General features: G+C 36.6%; 1 protein-coding gene across 1 annotated transcript in view; it reads left to right on the top strand.

The window, feature by feature from the left end:
• The window catches only part of LOC125137482 (uncharacterized), a 37,869-nt gene extending 20,105 nt beyond the window's left edge, over positions 1 to 17,764 (top strand). Inside the window, exon 4 of the mRNA XM_047798143.1 lies at positions 17,534 to 17,764. Coding sequence (XP_047654099.1) covers positions 17,534 to 17,615 — 82 coding nt within the window. The 3' untranslated portion in view covers positions 17,616 to 17,764. The remainder of the gene's footprint in view (positions 1 to 17,533) is intronic.
• Positions 17,765 to 21,805: the final 4,041 nt, after the last annotated feature.

Raw genomic sequence — 21,805 nt, 5'->3', positions numbered from 1 at the left:
AAATCCAGTATTTTTGGAGGGACCACTTGTCAGTCTAAAATCCCTCTGAAACTGAATCTCAGCTGGTTTCTATCATTGTTCTTCTTCCTTCATTTTTGCCTCTCCATAGCTACATTCAACCAAAAATCATGTTATTTATCAAAGCAGACTTTAAATGATCACTGGAGCACATTCTACTATGTTAGAAGGTCATTGTTTAGACTACAAAGGCAAGATTTCAAGGGGGGAAAAAAGGGTGTTTATTTTCTGTCCAAATAAGATACATATTTCTCTCTCAACTGGATATAATTAGAAAAATGAAACCAAATATCTGCCTCATGGTGTTCTGTGTACTTTATACCAAGTCTTTATACAAATTAAGTTGCTTTTCTTCTGCCAGTAGTGGTGGGACTAAGAATTAGATGTTGGTTTGGCTTTTTTTTTTTTTTTTTTTGTCTTTTTAGGGCTACACCTGTGGTATATGGAGGTTCCCGGGCTTGGGGTCTAATTGAAGCTACAGCTGCTGGCCTACACCACAGCAATGCCAGATCCGAGACGAGTCTGTGACCTACACCACAGCTCACGGCAACGCTGGATCCTTAACCCACTGAGCGAGGCCAGGGATTGAACCCGTAAGGTCATGGTTCCTAGTTGGATTCATTTCTGCTGCACTGTGACAGGAATGCCTGCTTTTTACTTTTTTATTTTTTTATTTTTTATTTTTTAGTCTTTTTAGCTATTTCTTGGGCCGCTCCCGCGGCATATGGAGGTTCCCAGGCTAGGGGTCAAATTGGAGCTGTAGCCACCGGCCTACGCCAGAGCCACAGCAACACGGGATCTGAGCCGTGTCTGCAACCCACACCACAGCTCACGGCAACGCTGGATCGTCAACCCCCTGAGCAAGGGCAGGGACCTAACCCGCAACCTCATGGTTCCTAGTCGGATTCGTTAACCACTGCGCCACGACAGGAATTCCTGGTTTTTATTTTTAAAGAAAGAATAATTTTAAATCCTGGTCAAATTTTATCACAATTGATGCCAGTTGCTTACAACGAGCCAAATGGAAACACCACAAAACCACTTTTAAATGATTTATTACTTTTGCTAAATATAAATGAATCAAGATGTGTGACTATTTGAACTGCTGTTAAAAACTGATATATTAAAGCAAATAGAATGTGAATGATTACAAGATTGTTTTGTATTCATAAGGGCTTTGGAACACAGATTAGAACAGAATGTCTGAATATGAGTCCTCATTCCACCAGTTAATAGGTGATCTTGACTAAATAATGTGATATCTCACTCAGTTTATGTTTTGTTTTGTTAAGATCAAAGTACTTAAAATACTGCCCAGCATATATAGTATTCAGTAAATATTAGGGCCTTAAAAATTAGTAAATATGTTGTGAAATCCATTAAAAACTTCACTTAAACGTTACTTAGTTGTTGGTTTAAGGCTTATGTACCAGAACATCTCTACAAAGGGCCAGCCTTTGAGATGAAGAGGAATAAAAAGCGAAAAATGAGTCTTTGCAGGTAACCAAATACTGGAGTAAAGACGTTTAAACCACAGAATTAGTTTTGTAGTACATTAGTGCTAGAAACAGTTATTCTGTTACATAAGGCAAAAGCAGTTAAACACATTTTTAGAAAACATCTAAATATTTGAAAGCACTGCATTAATTTTTTTGGTCAGCTCTCCTGATCTAATTTTTTGCCTAAATTGACCTTTTTTAAACTAAATGCTAAGCATTTTGCAACTCTTAAACACATATTTTACCTTAAAATTACTTATTTTTATGTAAATGTTAACCTTTTTACTAAACTTGTTAGCTTCTTAAAATTAAGGATATAGCTTATCTAATACATTATAGGCACCAGGAAAGTTTTGTTTAATTGAATCAGTTCTATAAAGTAGAAGTGTTTTTACAGCAAAATAATTATAAATGTTATACTGAATATACATGATAGCTTAAGGTAGTTTTATTTGCTCTTATATGTATTAATGTGTTTATATCTTTATTTTTTTCTTGCTGTGCTGCCAAGTTTTAATATGGGGAGTTAGGGAGGAAGAGATAAATTTGAATATAGAGGATTCTTTTTTTTTCTAATTGAAGCATAGCTAATTTACACTGTCATGTTAATTTTTGCTGTACAACAAAGTGATTCAATTATATACAGATGTACATTTTTAAATATTCTTTTCCATTATGGTTTATCGCAGGATACTGAATATAGTTCCCTATGCTATATAGTAGAACCTTGTTGTTTATCTATTCTATATATAATAGTTTGCATCTGCTAACCCCAAAGAACATTCTTGATTTACTTCTGACATTTCTGCATCTCAAACTTTTCCAGAGGGTTGTAAATACAGATTAGAAAGTATTTTACTATGCTAAAAATTAAAAAAAAAAAAAAAACAGGTTTGGGCATAAAACAATGTACTGAAAGCAACTAAAGGGAAAAACAGGACTATTCTGAAGTTTAAATTTCCAGTTAACCTTCCTTAGGCTTAACTTTTAAAAATGAGTTAATTACTAGTTAAAGTATTTGGTAGACTCTGCTGAGCAAAGAACTATGGTTGCCTCTTTAATGGTTTGTATGGGAGGATGGAACCTCAAAAGTTGAACTTTGATACCAGAATTTGACTATTGTAGCAAATATGAAAAATAAATACTCTTCAAAATGCTTAAAGTCCTAGGGCTGATTCCATAAAACTAGCTGAATGTACTACCTAGAATCATCCTTACAGGAATTATCCTTCAATTCATCATCAAAAGTTAATTAATGTCCAGAAACAACCATGGCAGGACTTGCAGAATCATGAAGTAAGGGACTCAGCAGACTTTATTCTAGCAAAATAACAATTTAATTAATGAAAAGTATTTAAAAACAAAATAATCATTTAAAATCTTTGGGAATCATCACAAGATCATACAGCAAATGAAAAAGCATTCATTAAAGAAAATCTACTAAATCTAGGTAAGAACAATGAGTATATGTGGCATCTGAGCCACAAACTAATCCATTGCCTCCCCATCACAGAGCTGTGTTGTAAAATCTCCCACCCCAGCATGGGTAGCCAAGATGAGGTTCCCCTTGCCCCAACTCCCAGCCTTCTCATCCCTTTCCCTTCTCCCCATCTCAGCTCCTTGTTACAGGACGTCTGTTCTAGCTAGACATGGCCAAAAGGACCAAATCTCTGTTCCTCCAAGCAACCCCCCACCCTAGGCACAGCAAGCTAAGAACACAGAGGCCAAATTACCCTGCCCCAACTCACTATAGGATAGAGGTTCCACGCCAAGAGAGGCAAGCCAAGACCAAGAGCTGTTTCCTACCCCTGTCCCTACTTGTAGAATAGGATTGTCACTCTAAGAAAATAGGGTTCTTCCCCCCAATTCCAGTCAATGGTACAGGTGTTCTGCACAGGGGAAAAGGCAGACTATAAAAGCAAAGAGATCCTTAGATCTGCCTGAAAGGACTGACTTCATTGGGAAGGAGTGGAGAGCTCCATGCTTAAGGATGTTGTTGAAACAGTACAGATCTTGATGAACAGGAATTAAAGAGGGGTCTGATAGCTCCATAATACATCAAAACAACAGAGCAGCCAGAGGTTTTAAAGAAAGAACCAGGAATAGAGTCAGCCATGAAGAACCCTCCTGGGATCATAGTCAGCTGCGAGGATCAGGCAGGCAAGTGTGCATGTGCTAGGCTGCACCCACTCAGGAACAATTGTAGCAGGATGTGGGGCAGACTTAAAAGCATTCCCTAAGCTGCACACAAACCAAGCAACAGAGGGCAGAAACCTCACAAAAAATAAGGGGCTTAAATACTACCTGTGACCAAATACTGATGGAACAATACCCTGCTCTGACCCAGGGACAACTTCTAGAAAGCAAGACTCAAAAATAATCACCATCACTTCTGACAATCTGGAAAACTGTATACATGCCCCAAGGCTGTACCCTCTCAAAAGCTGTGTGGGAACCTCAAAGCTTACTGGTCCCTGGCTGAATGTAGGGCAAAGAAGTAAAATCTCTGGACTGTGACAGCAGTATCCAAGCTACAGATACAGCCGATGGTAAAGAATAAAAGTGACTAAGGGGACTTAAGCACAGCCTCTAACTAATAAATGGCTATACTAGCCCAGAGGCAACCCCTAAGTAATGAAACTAAAAGATGAAAACAAGGGGAAAAATATGAATAGGAATATCACAGGCTGTACACTGCAGAATAATAGACTGTAGAATTAGTTGAGCCAAGTCACTAAACAAATAAACAAGCAAACAACAACAACCCCCAGAGTAGTAATAGGGGATCAATATCTAGTGTTGCTCAAATATGTCTAAAATGTCAAGTTATTGACAAAAAATTATGAAACCTGGGGGGAAAAAAAAACAGGAAGATGTGATCCATAAATGGGGGGGGGGGAAGAGCAGACAACAGAAAATGTCTTTGGTGGGGCCCAGATGATGTACTTAGCAGAAAAAGACTTCAAAACAGCTATTATAAATATATTCAAAGAACTGAAGGAAACACGCTTAAAGAATGAAAGTATGATGACAGTGTCACATCAAATAGAGAATATTAATAGAAATTGTTTTTCTTTTTAATTAAATGGAAATTCTAGAGTTGAAAGTAGAGTAACCAAAATGAAAAGTATTTCTGTGGGCAGAAGATTAAAAAAATCAGTGAACTTGAAGATAGAGAAACAGATTATGCAACCTGGAGAATAGAGAGAAAAAAGGAGGAAAAAAAATGAACAGAGCCTTAGAGAATTATAGGACATGATTAAACACATCAACATATAAATAGTGGGAATATCAGCAAAAAGAGAAAGGAATAGGAGCAACACTCTATAAGATATAATGGTGGAATTTTCTTTTTTCAATTTTAATGAAAAGTGTTAAGCTACACATATAAGAAATTCAGTGAAATCCAAGCAGGATAAACAAAGTGATCCACATCTAGACACGTCATGGTTAAAATGTTGAAAGAGAAAATCGTGAAAGTAGCAATGGAAAAACAACTTATTACAAGGAAGCCTCAGTAAGATCAATAGATTTCTCATCAGAAACTTGGAGGAGAGAAGGCAATAGGACAGCATTGAAAGTGCTGAAGGTAAAAACCTGTCCATATTCTTATATCCAGCAAAACTGTCTTTCAAAAATGAAGGCGAAATACATTCCCAAATATACAGAAAACAGATTTTTTTAACCAACAGACCTGCTTATAAGAACTATTGAAGGCAATTATAAGGAGAAAGCATGTGATACCAGGTAGTACTTTGAAACCCCACACACACAAAAAAAGCACTGGTAAAGGTTATTATGTAGATAATTACATAATATAGTGTAATTGCACATCTTCCCTTGACTGATTTAACATCAGTTGCATAAAACAATAGGTATGTAATTTTATTGTTGAGTCTATAATATACTGAAATATATTTGATAATATCAGCACAAAGTTATATCAGAGTAAGTAAATTATACTAAATAATTACTTAAATCCACGGGAAGGAATAAAAAGAATTAGAAAAGGAGGTGTCTTCTCAGCCAAGAAGCAAGAGAGATTGGAAAACTATAAATGCCTATTATCTTCTTCTGAGACACTTCCTCACAATTGCTTATGAATAGGAACCAATACCATTTTCCTGCTTATAAGAATCTACTTATAAGGACAAAGGGCAGGATTTAGAACAAAAAACAAATGTGGGGGGGTGTGAGGGAGTTTGGGGAGAGGAAGCAGGGAAAACAAATAAGCCTCTTGAACCATTATAGTAGTCTTGCCAGGTCCTATGGTTAATTCAATAATGAAAATATTACTCTAGGATTTAGTATTTTAATTGATGTCACTCTCTTTATTAGTGTTTTTCACATACTGATTTTCCCGGCACCCAGTAATTGAGATCTTCACTGCTAATTGTTTGGTTACATCTTGCTGAATTTCAGTATTCATGCATTAACTACCCATGGAGACTAAGTGTCCTCCATTTAAAAGGCTTTTCTTGCCCTGACTCAGAATTTTCATCTTACCTGAAAATTTAGGGCTTGGATTTATAAATAAATGCTCAACTCGTATTTTATGACTAAGCTATCAAGAACTTTTTACATACTGAGTTTAAAAATGGGAATAATATTACCTCACTTGTATAGTGCCATAGTTGTGGAATCCATCCAAAATTCAATCTTGGTTCTTCCAAATATATCTGTTTGAGCAAGTAGTCTCAGACTCAAAATATACTCATGAGGTTTTTTTGAATTTTAAAAAGGATACATAGGAAACAAGCATAGTAGATGTTTAATACCATCTTTGTTACCTTATGCCTTATATGTAAGGAGGATGCAGAGAGCAGGGGATGTGACTAGAATAGAGCTCGTGTTAGAGGACAGTTAGAAAGTAGGCTGAATTAGTAGAATGGTTGCATGGCCCACCTTGTAAGATATTGTAATCTGGATGGAAGTACCTAAACTATGACAAGCCCTGAGAATATAAGAGTTAAGATGGGGACAAAAAAGAAAAACAAAAACTATTTAAAACTTTTAAGGGGGAGAAGAAATCGAAGAAAGGTAATGAAAAGCCACAAACTTCCAATTACAAGATAAATAAGTACTAAGGACATAATGGGCAGAATGATGACTATAGTTAACACTGCTCTATGATATAAATGAAGGTTGTTAAGAATTTTTTTTCCTTTACTGCTTTATTATATTCCATATGAGATGATGGATGCATCCATTTTACATATATGTTAGCCAAAAGTTAAAGCGGAAGAAACAATTTATGCTTTTTTGCTGCTTACAGCCAGTGAAGAAGATAAAGACAAATCAGATAATCACACAAACAAAACACGAAATTCGTCTGAGATAAGGACAGCTATGTGGTGTGATGAGAGCATTTAATAAGGAGATTTTTATTGAAGAGGGGTCAGGACAAGCTTTCTCAAGATCAAAAGAAATAGGAGTTAGCAGTTGAAAAGAAGAGGGTAGAAAACACCAGGCAGAGGGAATAGGAATAACATAAAAAGTAGGTGAGCTTGAGAAACTCAGATTAAGACTGGGAGGCTACAGTAGTGAAAGTAAAAGAGGGATCAAAGTGTAAGTTGGGACCAAGTGAGACAGGTAGATAGAGTCATATAGGAAGAATGATATAGACTATGGTGATATTTAGGATATAGGTGTTAAAAATCAACAGAACTCACTGATAAATTGGACATAGGAACTTAGGAAAAAGAAGGTTCTACAGATCATTCCTGAGTTTCTGGCTTGTAGAAATTAAGGCTTAGATTTCATTCCTGAGAATCTGGTCATTGAATGAAGACCAGTTTTGAGGGGGAAAAGTTGAGTTTGGCCCTGGATATATTGAATATTACAGTACATGCAAGATATTTCAGTGGAGATGTCGAGATGGCAGTTTGAATATATTGGTCTACAGTATAGGAGAAAGGTCTGAGCTGGATATAATATTTAAATAACCAATTTATTGGTGGTAACTGAAACTGTAAGGTTTGAATGAGCTTATTTGAGAAAAGAATGGTTGAGGAGTAGCTGAATAGAGTTGAGAGCCTAACCAGAGGTTGAGGGAGGGTCAGCATTTAATAGCTAAGTTGAGGATGATGAACCTACAAAGCAGAATGAGAAAGGCATAACCAGAGGGATGAAAATAGAACCAGGAGAATATAATACCATGTAATGAAAAAGAAAAAAAAAATGGTTCTCATTAATGCTACTTAGAGGTTGAATAAAATGAGAACTGAAAAACTCTAATTTGTTGTTGCGGCAGTTTATTGGTAACCTTTACAAGAGCTGTTTTTGTGGTGTAACGCAGACAAAAGCCAGACTCAGTAGGTTGAGGTCTGATTGGAAGATGTTCAGAGCAATTCTCCATGGATCTCTTACACTGAAAACTCTTTTTCAGGGCTGTTTTTCAAAGATGTTTGTTACATGAACAGACTTAGAAGATAGGAATAGTGCCTCCTTTAGGAGCAGAGGGCAGATTTGTTTGCTACCCAGTGTAATAAACATGATGTCTCCCTCTGGGAAAAGGTCAGGCAGATTTGACTATAACCCGTTATAAAAGATGAGAGTTCCCTAAGGTAAGAGTTCCTCAGCGGTGACACAAACCCACTGCATGCAGCATCTACCTGTGCCCATCTCCCTGCAGAAATTTGGAGAAAAGGAGAACCAGTGTCAACATGAACCTCAGGTTGCTTTCTGTGGCATGAGTAATAAAGTCCTTTGTCTCTGACCAGGAGGCTTGTGTCCTCTGCCAATATCCCTGAAACTGTGGCAGACTAACTTGTTAACTTGCAAGTAGGATAAAACCTCAGCCCTTTCACAGTTCCTGACAGGAAGAGATGGAAGCAGGCAGAGTAGATGGTTTCAAATAGTTTGGTTATGAAGGAGAGGAAAAGGAAAGGCAGAACGAGTGGAGGATGTGGCACGGAGAGTGTTTTATTAAAGGGGAAAGGTCTAAGCATATATAAATTCTAAGAGAAGGAGCTGATTGAGAGGAAAAGATTGAATATATATATATATATATGACAGAGGGATAATGGGAAAGGATGATATAAGGAGGGAAGGATGTGAGCTTAAGCATAGGTGAGAGAAACTGGACATAGAAGGAAGGATACTTATTTATTTGTAACAAAAGAGAATGCAGGAAAGATGGACATAAACTTTAACGGTACATTTAAAATCACAAAGCTAAGGAAGCTCTTTTTCTGACTGCTTCTCTTTCTTGAGAAATGCAAGGTCAGGTAATTTGCTGGAGGAGAGGGATAAAGAGAAGGAGACAGTTCAAGATTTTTTAAAGATTTGAAATCACCTGTATAGAGGGCAGAAAAAGAAAAAAAAAAAGAGTTGAGCAGAGAAATTAAGTAGGAATGTATTTGAAGATCTGTTTAGGATTGCAGTAAACTATTGGTACCCTATGGTATGACTTTCTCTACTATCACAGGTGCTCAGGTGTAGACATAGAAAATGGCTAGGTTACTCCAAGATTAGGTTTTTCCCTATGAGACAAAGGAATTTAAAATTTTATTAAAATTTGGGTCATAGAACTCAAGCTAAATGAGGAAAGTGAAGAAGAGAGGGTTAGTGGATTGAGCGAAGTTTAGAGATTGGACTACAATCCCAGTGAAGCTAAAAACTAGTCATTGAGGATACAGGTATTACCTGCTTTTCAAAAATTTGCTTTCCACCGCTTCACTTTTACAAAAGATCTAACATAGTTTGTACCTGTTTTCGATAAGCAAAAGAAATCCAAAGAGGATTTTTGCTTTTAAGGAAAAAAAAGGGTAAAACAAAAATAGCATTCAACCTTTGTTTTGCAGCAAGCTGTTGGAGAGGCAGCACCGCCCCCCCCCCCCCCCCAAGTAACTAGAGTGGCCCGACCAATCTCCTTCCCCAGGAACTCCACTCAGCAACTTAGTACTATTCCAGAGCTTTGAACCGTGTCTGTGAGCATCTGTACTTTCTTCTCAGTTTGTGTATCCATTAGCAAGATGTGCCCTAAAATAATTGCTTCTTTGCTACACCATTTCAGCTTACAAAAGGTTTTATAGGAACCTATTTCCAGATAGTGGGGGAAACCTACAGTTGAATATTAAACAAACTGAAAAAAGAGGTTGCAGCAGAAAGGTTCAGGAGTTGTTCATTCATTCATTTCTTCATTCATTTAATAAACCTCAATTCACAGACTACTATGTTCTATCCAAAAATTTTTTCCCTTTTGCTCAGTATGCATCTTTTTTTTTCAGTATGCATCTTAATATGTATACCAGAATAAATTTGCCTTCCCAGTTATGTTTTCTGAGGGCTTGGGTTATTGAAGCTGGCTCTGGTTGATAGCTAGGAAAGGTTAACACCTAAAGTGGCAAAGAGAAATCAGCATCTTAGTTTTTACTTTGTATTCTTCTGTGTTATCTAAATACAGTAACCATTTATCCATGTATTATTACATAGATTTTTTTTGTTTGTTTTTTTAATTACTTAATTTTATTATATTTATAGATGAACAACAATCATCACAACCAAATTTTACAGCATTTCCATCCCAAACCATCAGTACATCCCTCATAGTTTATTTATTTACTTATTTGTCTTTTTGCTATTTCTTGGGCCGCTCCCACAGCATAAGGAGGGTCCCAGGCTAGGGGTTGAATCGGAGCTGTAGCCACTGGCCTACACCAGAGCCACAGCAACGCGCGATCCGAGCCGCGTCTGCAACCTACACCACAGCTCACGGCAACGCCGGATCGTTAACCCACTGAGCAAGGGCAGGAACCGAACCCGCAACCTCATGGTTCCTAGTCGGATTCGTTAACCACTGCGCCACGACAGGAACTCCCCCTCATAGTTTTTTAAAACTTTTAGAAAGTTTTATCTAAAAATTTCTGCTTACATAATCCCATTGTTTTTATATATTATTAATACATTCTTCATGTCATTTATTGCTAGTAGCAATAAAACCAAATTAATGAGGATATTTTTGAGCATTATACTTAAGAACACAGGCTTTGAAATGAACAATATTTTATAAAAGATAACTAAATGGCACAATGAATGTAAAGTGCTTAACACGCTATCCAGCATATAGTAAACATTCAGTTAATGGTAGCTACTACTACTTTTTATCATCATCATCATCACCATCTGTAGTCAAAACTCTTGGTTCCAAGTGACAAAAATTCAACTTTTACTAGATTTTTGCAAAATAGGAATTTATTGGCTCTTGTAACAAAATAAAAAGAGGTAGATGCACTAGCTGAATTCAGGTATTCAGACAAATTCAACTATGTCATTTCTTGGCTTTACGTTCTATTGGCTTTGTTCATAGCAAGTTTTCTCCTCATTGTAATAGGATGCCCTACATATTACCAGCTAATCAATAGCAGCAGGGGCGGGTAAGGGGTGTCTCTTTTTTCAATAGTTGCAGCAAAAGTCTCAGAGCTTTCACTGGCCTGTCTTAGATTACATGCTTATTCCTTAACTAATCATATGCCCATGGAAATGAAATGTTCTGATTGGCCAGAACTGGGGAATGGAGACAGTTAACCAAAACACATGGACCAAGTGTGGGTGGGAGTAGGTTTCCCCAAAATTAAACCAAGGTCATACCAGCAGAAGAAAGTAGAATGAAAACCAGAGAGGCAAAAACAGCAGATTTCCAATACTGCACATGGGAAAACAGTTAAAAGTGAATCTTAAATTGTCACCCACTCAGTGAAAGCCTGTTTATAGAATGTAGCCTGTACAGTGAATAAGCAGGTTCTGCCATACTAATGTGCACAGATTGTTCCATAGGTAAAAATGTGCTGTAGAAAACATCCCACCTCAACTTCTATATAATTAAATTGTCATAACACTTGAAGAAAAATACAACTGAATTTAATTATCCTGAGAAAGATAATCACTAAGGTATTAATTATCTCAGGCAGCATGTGACAATAGAAAGAAGTAAAAATCACAAGACAAAAATTCTACCAAAAATGTAGTAATAGTAGTTACTATATATTGAGTGATTAATGTATGTATTCTAAAAGCTTTTTTAAAATCTTTTTCCTCATTTTATTATTACAACTCTATGAGAGTAAATATTAATACATGGAGAAACTGAGTGTCAGTGGCTAAGTAATTTGCCCTTTATACATGAGGGAAAGATGTGAATTTGTTCCATTTGCTTCCAAAGCCTGTGTTTTTTGTTTTTAATAGACTGTGTGACCTAACCTCTTATTTTTTGTTTCTGAAATAAGAGACTTTGATTTAATTATCTTTAAGGATCCTTTGCTCTTAAATAGCCTATGATTATTTAAGGGGTCACCTTTCATTTCTCATCACTAATTTTGTGTATCTTTTAAAAAAGATTTTCAGTCAATTACAACACCAATATATCATTAATCATGGACAAAAGTAATAATTTCTCTATTTTGGTGAGAATACATTTTAAGGTATACAGCGCTATTATATGATCATGAAGGAAACTGTGCATTTGACAAAAGTTCTTCCTTTGGGCCCTCACATACAAAGAATAAAATTTGGAAAGAACATAAAGTGATCAATGTTAGAAGCGGGGGAAGCACCACATAGTGCTTCCTTCACAGCCTGTTGGTAAGGTCAAACAAGATACTGCATGTGCAACACGGTGCCTGCCACATAGTAGGCACTGTTAGCTGTTCTATTGATAATACTACCACTGCTACCATTACTCTGAAAATTACAGACATCTGCGAGTGAGTCAAGGACTCAAGAAGTCACCTGTTCAATTAGCCTCTTCTCTTAAATGGTTTAGGAATTGAGCTGAGCATATAAATTTTAGCTAGCAGCTACCATATCTTTAGAATTTATTCATAAATATTTGAACAAATTCACAACAGTACTCATGGGAAAATTAAAGAATTGATGCTAAATGTAAATACCGTTTTTATTTTTCAAGGAGTCTTTTGCCTAGTATGTTCTTATTATAGGATATTTCTATTGTTCATTCAACAGATTTATTATCAGCTTACAGTGGGCTGGGCACAGTGCAGTATACTAAATACTAACGTTAAAACTTCTAAGATAAGGCTCTTGCCTCTAATGGCTTCGCCTTTCTAATCAAAGATAGTGACAGGAAAAAGATCTACAAAGAAATAATTTTAAAATTAAATATTGTGGTGGGTAGAATAATGGCACCCCCACAAAGATGTCCACCATCTCAATTCTTAGTATCTATGAATATGATACCTTACAGGTCATGCAGATGTGATAAAATTTAAGGACTTTGAGATGGGGAGATTATCCTGGATTATCCAAGTAGGTTAGGCTTAATCACATGGGTCTTTAAAAGCAGAGAACCTTTCCCTGCTGTGATCAGAGGGAAAAGTTAACTGTGGTCTGAGAGCTGCAACTATGCTGACTCTGAAGATGGAGGAGGGGAACTAAGAGCCAAGCAGTATGAACAGCCTCTTGCAGCTAGAAAAGGTAGAAAAACAGATTCTTTCCTAGAGCCTGAAGAAACACAATCCTGCTGACATGACTTCTCACCTGCAGAACTATTAAGATGATGAATTTGTGTTTCAAGCCACTAAGTTTGTAGTAATTCATTACAGCAGCAATAGAAAACTAATACAAATGTAATACGTGTTCTTTACCTAAGAAGATAAAAGATCGCTTTCCAAAGTTGTATCAGAAGAGCTAGGAAGAATTTTTCCCAGAAGACCCAAAAAGTCATCATTCCAAAGTAGATCACATGTCCCTTCCAAAGCCAGCTTCAGGAAAGGGATGGGGATTACGCTTAGACCTGTCATTTCTGAAGCTGTAGATGGAATTTTCCTCACCTGAAGAATGTAGACTGGATTAAGGTTCTAATAGGAAAGAGGTGAGGTGAAGGTATGCTTAATAATATCCACCAAGAAAAAATACTGCTAATCCATAAAAATCTGTACATTGTTTTGAGATTATTGTAGTTAATGCTTTTTTAAAATTAGGACCATCTTTTCCTTGGCAAGAAGTGAAGCAGGCAGAAAACCTATCAAGATATTGTCCTAATGCTTGCCAGACATGTGGCAAATTCTCTCCATTTAGTCTACAAATATTTACCGATACCAAAAATACTGTAATGATTGTAACGTCAGTGATTTAAGAATGCTGCCAATTTTCTTTTCCATATTTTCAAGTGTCTTTTCTTTAGGATTATTTGAACCCCTCCATCCAATTCATTGCTGGATAGCTTTGATGTTCCCGCAGAACTTCTTTTGTGAAGATATGCCCCTTTTAGGCATACTTGTAGTGATTTTACTTTTTTCCTCTCCTGTAGGTTGCCCAAATTAAGAAGTGCTTTGTAAAGTGGCAGTTTTTTAGTGTTATTTAATCTGGTTGTTAGATATTTAAGGGTTGATTGTACTATTTTATCTAATTTTGTGTTTGCAATTTTTCCCGTTAAAAAGAGAAGCCGGCTACCACAGCCACAGCATATATCCAGACTAGTCCTTACAGGGCCGCTGCTTCCAGCCTCAATCCCACCAGCTACTGCCAGGATCTGAGATGTGACTCACTGTTGCCTCTCCACCTGGCCTCCAGGAGTTAACTAATTCCCTGTTTTGATTTAAGTCTTGCAACACCTACTTCTTCCCCTGAAAAACCCACAAGCAGTTGGTAGAAGAATTTAAATCTTCAGAAAGTACCATATCAGATTCGGGTACTTTATACTAAAACCACAAAAATACCAAAAAAGTCTTAAAAAGCTTTGTTAAAAACAGAAAACCCAAAAGTACCATAAGTGCATAGATTAAAAGAAATTAGAGGTGGTTTAAAAAAAAAAAAAGGAAAGAAGCAGAAAAACTTTAATTAAAAAAAAAAGAGGCTAAAAATGATACCAACAGACCCTGGAGTAGAAGAGAACGTTGAGGAACCAGAAAAAATTACAAACTCTAAATCAAGAACTTTTCAAACTCCGTCCTTAAAAAAAAAAAAAAAAAAAAAAAAAAGCCTTAATTTCCGGCAAGAACAAGATTTTTTGGTTTTCTGTCTTTTTCTTCTTCTTCTTCTTCTTCTTTTTTTTTTTTTTGGTCTTTTTGCCATTTCTTGGGCTGCTCCCGCGGCATATGGAGGTTCCCAGGCTAGGGGTCTAATCGGAGCTGTAGCCGCCGGCCTACGCCTGAGCCACAGCAACGCGGGATCCTGGCCAAGTCTGCAACCTACACAGCTCATGACCGAATCCGCAACCTCATGGTTCCTAGTAGGATTCGTTAACCACTGCAACACAACGGGAACTCCGCAATTTTCTCTTTTAACATAGTGTACTATCTTGCAACATATTTTCAAAAGTATGGAAAGCTAACAAACATAAAATTGACTTAAATCATAGCATAGTAAAGGAAAAAATAATTTAGAAGTGGAGTTCCCGTCGTGGCGCAGTGGTTAACGAATCCGACTAGGAACCATGAGGTTGCGGGTTCGGTCCCTGCCCTTGCTCAGTGGGTTAACGATCCGGCGTTGCCGTGAGCTGTGGTGTAGGTTGCTAGACGCGGCTCGGATCGCGCGTTGCTGTGGCTCTGGTGTAGGCCAGTGGCTACAGCTCCGATTCAACCCCTAGCCTGGGAACCTCCATATGCCGCGGGAGCAGCCCAAGAAATAGCAACAACAACAACGACAAAAAGACAAAAAATAATAATAATAATTTAGAAGTTAAAATACGAAAAGACAAAATTAAAAAATAAATTATAATTTAAGAGGATATTATTAGTATCAAAAAGGGTTCATATAAATCTGATTTTATGGATTATGAAGCTCAGAAAAGTGAAGTAATTTGGTCAAGGAAATTCAATTTGAGTGTTAGGAACCTGGATCTGAACATCCCAGATATCCCTTCAGTTTTTTTTTGTTTTGTTTTGTTTGTTTTTTGGTCTTTTTGCCTTTTCTAGGGCCGCTCCCGCAGCATAAGGAGGTTTCCAGGCTAGGGGTCGAATCGGAGCTGTAGCCACTGGCCTACACCAGAGCCACAGCAACTCGGGATCCGAGCCACGTCTGCGACCTACACCACAGCTCATGGCAACGCTGGATCCTTAACCCACTGAGCAAGGTCAGGGATCGAACCTACAACCTCATGGTTCCTAGTCGGATTCGTTAACCATTGTGCCATAACGGGAACTCCCAGACAGCATAGTTAATGGCATTTAATACTTTTATGTGAAACCCCGTACCCAAAGCCTTTTTTTAAATATATGAGAAATTTTCCATCTTTTATCTACTATGAGCAAGTATAAATTCAGTAAATAATTACCAGTTTGAATCATCACTCCTAAAAAATTAGGTTTAATAAATTATAATTACAACTATATCTTCAACATGTCATAGGTTTTCTTTTGTGACTGTACTAGGGTCTAGTGAGGGGACAGAAACTATACCAATTATTTTATCAAGAATAATCTAATACAAAGAATTGTTAAGTAGGCACTGAAAAACAGAAAAGGCAAAAAAGAACATTAACACACTGATACTCAAAGGATGGTAGAAAGATCAGCATCATTACGAATCACCTGGAAACTTGTTAGAAGTGCAAATTCTCGGACACCAAGTCCCACTCATGGCTTACTGAGTCAGAAACCCTGTCAGATGGCCAGCATTCTGGGCTTTAAAAGCCCTCCAAGAGATTCTAACTTATGCTAAAGTTTAAAAACCACGGCACTACAACAAGCTAAGTGCCACAGACAATAACAGCAGGAAGCAGCTACCACTCCTGGGCCAGGGGAAGCAAAGAAAAGAGGTAGAATTACTAAAACCGAGAAGACTGGGGAAGGCCCCGTCCCATAGATCTGGGACTCAGACTTCCAAGAACTGATCACTGCTCACCTGGTGCTGGTGTTTCTGAGCTCAGAAGAGGGACACCATAGATCTGGGAAGCAGATATCTGAGGAAGAGGAACCCAGGAGTTAGATCTGATATCTCAAGAAGGCTCACTGAGATTGGTTCTACAAGGCTTGGGAAGCCACTAAATTGAAATCAGTGACTGCTACCAGAAGGACCTTCTACTGCCAGAGTGAATTATCACTAGAGTAGGTAGGATCGAGAAACCCCGGCAAGGCAAACAAGGAAAGAGTAAATCCCTTCCTCCTTCTCTAACTGCACAAAGTCTCTCTCGTTCCTCTGTGGGCAGAGCCCAACAGGGAGCCAGCTATGTCTTGCAGAATTCCAAAGGGTGTGGTTGAAGCTGAGAGAAAGGAGCTTAATAACGAAAACATGAAGGCCTAAATTGTAGTAAGACTGAGATGTACTAGAAATAGTAAATAATTTTTGCTATGTATAATTGGGTACAGATGGACATCTTCTGGGGAACTCATGTCTAGGTGGACTTTGGGGTTTATTGTTCAAAATGATTCCTACTTGGAAACTATATGTTGCTTCTGGTGGGATTCATAAGGGGCATTTAGGACATGTGTTAAATTACAGAAAACTATGCAAGGGCCTACGCTGAAGTCTTAGCTCTCCAGCTAAAACTGACACATCACAGCAGCAATAGCTGAGGATTGCTCAACAGTAGCACCAAGCCCTGCTCCAGTCAGCTGAAGCGAGGTTCCTTAAAGTCTTGGAGTCAGTGGAATGGACTAAAAAGAGCTTACCTACCAGAACAGAGAAATCCAGGGCTCTACCACAAAATAAGAGATTAGTAGAAAAAGGCTGTTCTGAAATCATAGTCACTAATAAGAGTAATATGAACATGACTCTTCATCTGAGAAGTTGTCTTTGTGCAATTCTGGGAAAGTAGAAAATGAATGGAAATTAATTCTTCATCTTATAAATCAGTGTTCTGGTAGTTGAGGGTCCAGTCAATGTTGATTCCACACAAATCAATAAATCAGTGCTTTCCATATTCTTGAAAGATGGGCACAGACAGTTGTTACTATATGACAATCAAAAGGAACATTCCCAAATATTACTGAATGATTATCAGAAGTATGCCCAGTACATACTTTGGTAGATTAAAAATAACTATGAGTTAGTCATTATTCTTAAAGACATGCACCTATTTCTGATTTTATGTTTATGTTTTGTCTTTTTTTTTAAAGGATATTGAAGAATCGCAAAATAACACTGGTGAGCCTGTTGGAGATGACTACAAAAAGATGGGAACACTTTTTGGTGAACTGAACAAAAGCCTCATCAGCATGGGCTTCACAAGAATGTATTTTGGAGAACAAATTGTAGAACCAGTGATAGTCATTTTCTTCTGGGTTATGCTGTGGTTCCTTGGCCTACCAGCCCTTGGACTAGTTGCTATTCTTTGCCTTGTCATTATTTATGTGCAACAGTGAAATGTGGCAGAATGAACTATTAACATTTAGTAGCCATATGTGTATTTAGTGAAGTTAATATTTCACTACATGAAGGCTGAAAAATTTGCCTTGTTTCGAATTGTGTGCTGTTTTGTAATTAAATTCATAAGTTGATATTGTTTAAAATTAAACTCAACTGTTGATTATAACAGGGTTGAATATATATATTGTAGCTTATTCATAATTCTTGTTTAATTACTGTGACCTGTGCCCAATTTTAAGCACCCCTATTACCATGCCAGATCTTAACCACCACCAAACAGTGATCAGGCAAAATAGGAATATGAAATTCAAGTCCAAGAGTTCCCATCGTGGCTCAGCAGAAACAAATCTGACTAGCATCCATGAGGATGCAGGTTCCATCCCTGGCCTTGCTCAGTGGGTTAAGGATCCAGCGTTGCCGTGACCTGTGAAATAGGTCACAGACATGGCTCGGATCCCACGTTGCTGTGGCTGTGGTGCAGGCCAGCAGCTACAGCTCTGATTCGACCCCTAGCTTGGGAACCTCCATATGCTGCAGGTGTGGCCCTAAAAAGACCAAAAAAAGAAAAAAATTCAAGTTGGGCAAGATAGGTCTTGTAAAGAGCTCCATTAAAACATTTTAGAAGCAAAAGGACAAAACAAGGAGCTTAAAAAAAAAAATTTTACTTGGAGAATTGCTCCCCATCTTCCACCAAATGAACCCATATTATCTGGGAAATAATTTGGATTTCTACTGTCCCTGCTTAGCACAAGCCCATATAAATGCTAACTGCTATACACTACCTTAATATTTTGATGAAAATCAGTAAAGCTAGCACATTTTCTGAAGATTGAAAAGAAATATATTTATTACTGTTGGGAAAGCTTCCCAAGTTAAATGTAACTTTTTTATAAAGTAGTACTTGGGCTTGGAATCACTTTAGTGTATCATTTGATGTTTTAGACAATTTTGGTGCTAATTACTTTTTGTGAATTTTTAGTCTCATAAGCCAGGCCCATAGTTGGCTGCATCCCATGATGTTATATTTTCTTGTATCCAACCAGTTGTGTATTTTTTTTCCTAGAGAGACATTTTCAGTGTATTTTTTTCAGAAATTTACATTTTGTAGTTCTTTTATAGCAATTATTCTTAGGATTTAAAAAAATCTATTTACTACCTTGACATAGGTTTCCCCCACTACCAAAAAAAAAACAAAAAAAACAAAAAAAACAAAAAAAACAAAAACTGATTTGTATTATGGTTGAAATTCTTTACTATTCCTTTTTTTTTTTTTAAAAAATCAGCTCTTTGATATCTGTATTAGAAAGTACAGTATTACAGTATAAAAACCAAATGCTTAAAATTAGAACTCAACAGTCAATTGTATAATATTCCTCTAAGGCTAAAGCCAAGTCAGTAATTAATGTCTTTAACTTGGCACTTTTTGGGTTTTATATTGAAATGAGCATTTCTTTAAATATACTTAGAAAATGAAAAATGGCTTACTGATATTTTGGATTTTGTTAAGGAACCTAAAATCTTTACACTTTTGTCTCAAAGACTTTCTTACTTGGACAAAGGAGAGGTAGTTAAGATAATTACCTAGAAATTTAAGTTCAATAAGAGGAAAATGAAAAATTGGGGCATTTTTATCTTTGGCAGGGCAATAACTAAAGTGTGTAAAGTGTTTACTGTTCTACTTTATAAAGTTTTTACCCAATCCTGTTTTTAATATTATATAAGTTCTCAGTGTCTTCCATTCTGAAGCAGACAATTGATGAAAATGTACAATTTAGATTTCTAAAATTAGATAATCCTGAACAACAGTACCAGTCAGAGGGCACTAAAAAGTATTGTGCATTTGTATAAATACAGACCTTTTAAAGTTTAACTTAAAAAAGACTTTGTACTATATCATTGTGTTTTTATTGGGTTTCCAATATTTTTATAGTAACCTTTATGGACTTGGCATAACTGCAAGTTATTTAAGAGGTGTCTTAATTTGCATACGGTAGAATTGTGAGGTTTTTAATAGAAGTCATGAGATTTTGTATATCTTCACTAAATATTAAAAAGTGTATTCTTTTCTAATACTACTAGAAATTTGAATTTCTTTTGGAATGTAAAAAATATATAGTATGTGTAGTAACAGCTCTGGTCCTACCAGTATCTAATATTGAAAATATTTTAAAAGTAAGTTTTAATTGTAATTATTTAGTATAGTGTTAAATACTATGCATCTACAAATTGATGTTAATAGGATATATATTAAATTCTATAAAGAAATGAGCTATTTTTCTGCTATTCTTTCTGCATATATTTTTAATGCGGTATACCATCACATTATTTGCTTTTAGAGGGAAAAAAAACTTTGCTTATTTGATGGAAATATTTTATTTTATGAAATATTAGAATGTAAATTATACTGATATCCTGAAGTGAAAACCTGGTCTTTTTTTTTTTTTTCAGTTCATGGTATAAGGAATTCAATTGAAAATCATTCTCAATCACTTCAATCTCAGATTCAAGCCAACTTTAGAAACCATTATTGCTATGAATAAAGAGATAAAAGTTAAAATACTATATTAGATTATTAGTGTCTATCACTCATACCACCAGCCCTCAATTCAAAAAGGAAAAGGTCAAGACCTACAAATAAACTAATAGATGAATAAATCAGTTTTCATTAAAGTAAAAACTCAGTGTTTTGTAGAATTCAGTTGTCTGTGTAAAATCTATTTTCCATCCCTGGCCATCAGTTAGCTCATTCTTGGCCCAGTAGTGTGCTGAAGCCCCACTGGCTGGCAAGAGCCAATGTATACATTTTATCCCTACTCTGCCTTCAATGACATCAAGTTGGTAGCTTGAAGCTGAAGTTGGGGGTAGTATTTACACTATAAAAATTGGCAAACGCAGCAAATCAGAGCTCTTTTTTCCTGGCAAGCTAGTTGTTAAACATACTTGACCACACCCCTGATTAGCCACTCCAGAGGTCACATTTCCATTTCTACTCCTACAAATATAAAGGAAGCATATTAAGGCAAATCTCCGTTGCACCATCCAAAACTGTTTTGAGTTTTTCCATGTGGGAATTAGGGACCATGGTTGTCTTCTACCCAATGTATACCTCTTTCTTTACCAGAGAAATAGCTCTGAGCTATTACTGAGCTGCACATCCATTAAAGATTATCCAGTTGATCAGAAAATAAGAAGCAGTTACAGAACTGATGGAGGGCAAATTACAGCGTGAGTAAAGTTTTGTCGTAAAGCAGAAAGTTCCAAATAAAGTTAGGTATTGAGCAATCAAGGGTGGTTTGGTTTATAGTTTATATTTTAACAATTATTTTACAAATGTTTATTGATTTCAGTTTATTTGAAATGTTTTCATTGACAGTTAATGGCTTTACAAGGTAAAAAAAAAAAGAATTTAAAAAATCACTTTCATACCTGTTAATACTTCTAGTACTATATTTGACCAGGGAGAATATAAACTAATGTACAAATTATGGCTTCAGGATCATTGCTGGACTTGATATTTTTTAAGTCCTATTTCTCTGCCCAAACCTTAATTTTTGGTGTTCCAGGTGGTTCTTTCCTCATTCTACACATCGCCTTGGGCAATATCACACTCTCACAGCTTCAGTTACCATTTCATACTAACAGCTCTCCAGTCTACATCTCCAGTTTAGAGGGTTCTGTTCAGAATATAAGATTCATACATTCCATTGCTTGCCCAACATTTGTACTTGCTTATCCCTTAATACCCCAAATCCAGTATATCCAAAAAAGGAACTCAGCCTCCTTCTCCCAAACCTTTGCTTCTTCCTGTGTTTCCAGTCTCAGCAAATGACAGAACCCTCTCCTACACTGCCCATATGTAGCTAGTCACCAAGCCCTGCTCTTTTACTTCTTAAAAATATCTTTAATCTTTCTACTTCTCTCCACACCCACTATCACTAACTTCGTCCATACCACCATCCATACATACATTGCTATCTGACAATCCACATTGGTCTGCCTGCCTTCATTTTTCTACTTTATAG

Source organism: Phacochoerus africanus, chromosome 10 (genome assembly GCF_016906955.1).
Source record: "Phacochoerus africanus isolate WHEZ1 chromosome 10, ROS_Pafr_v1, whole genome shotgun sequence".
Classification (NCBI taxonomy): Eukaryota; Metazoa; Chordata; class Mammalia; order Artiodactyla; family Suidae; genus Phacochoerus; species Phacochoerus africanus.
The sequence above is the reverse complement of the archived record's forward strand: the minus strand, read 5'-3'. Positions and strand labels throughout refer to the sequence as shown.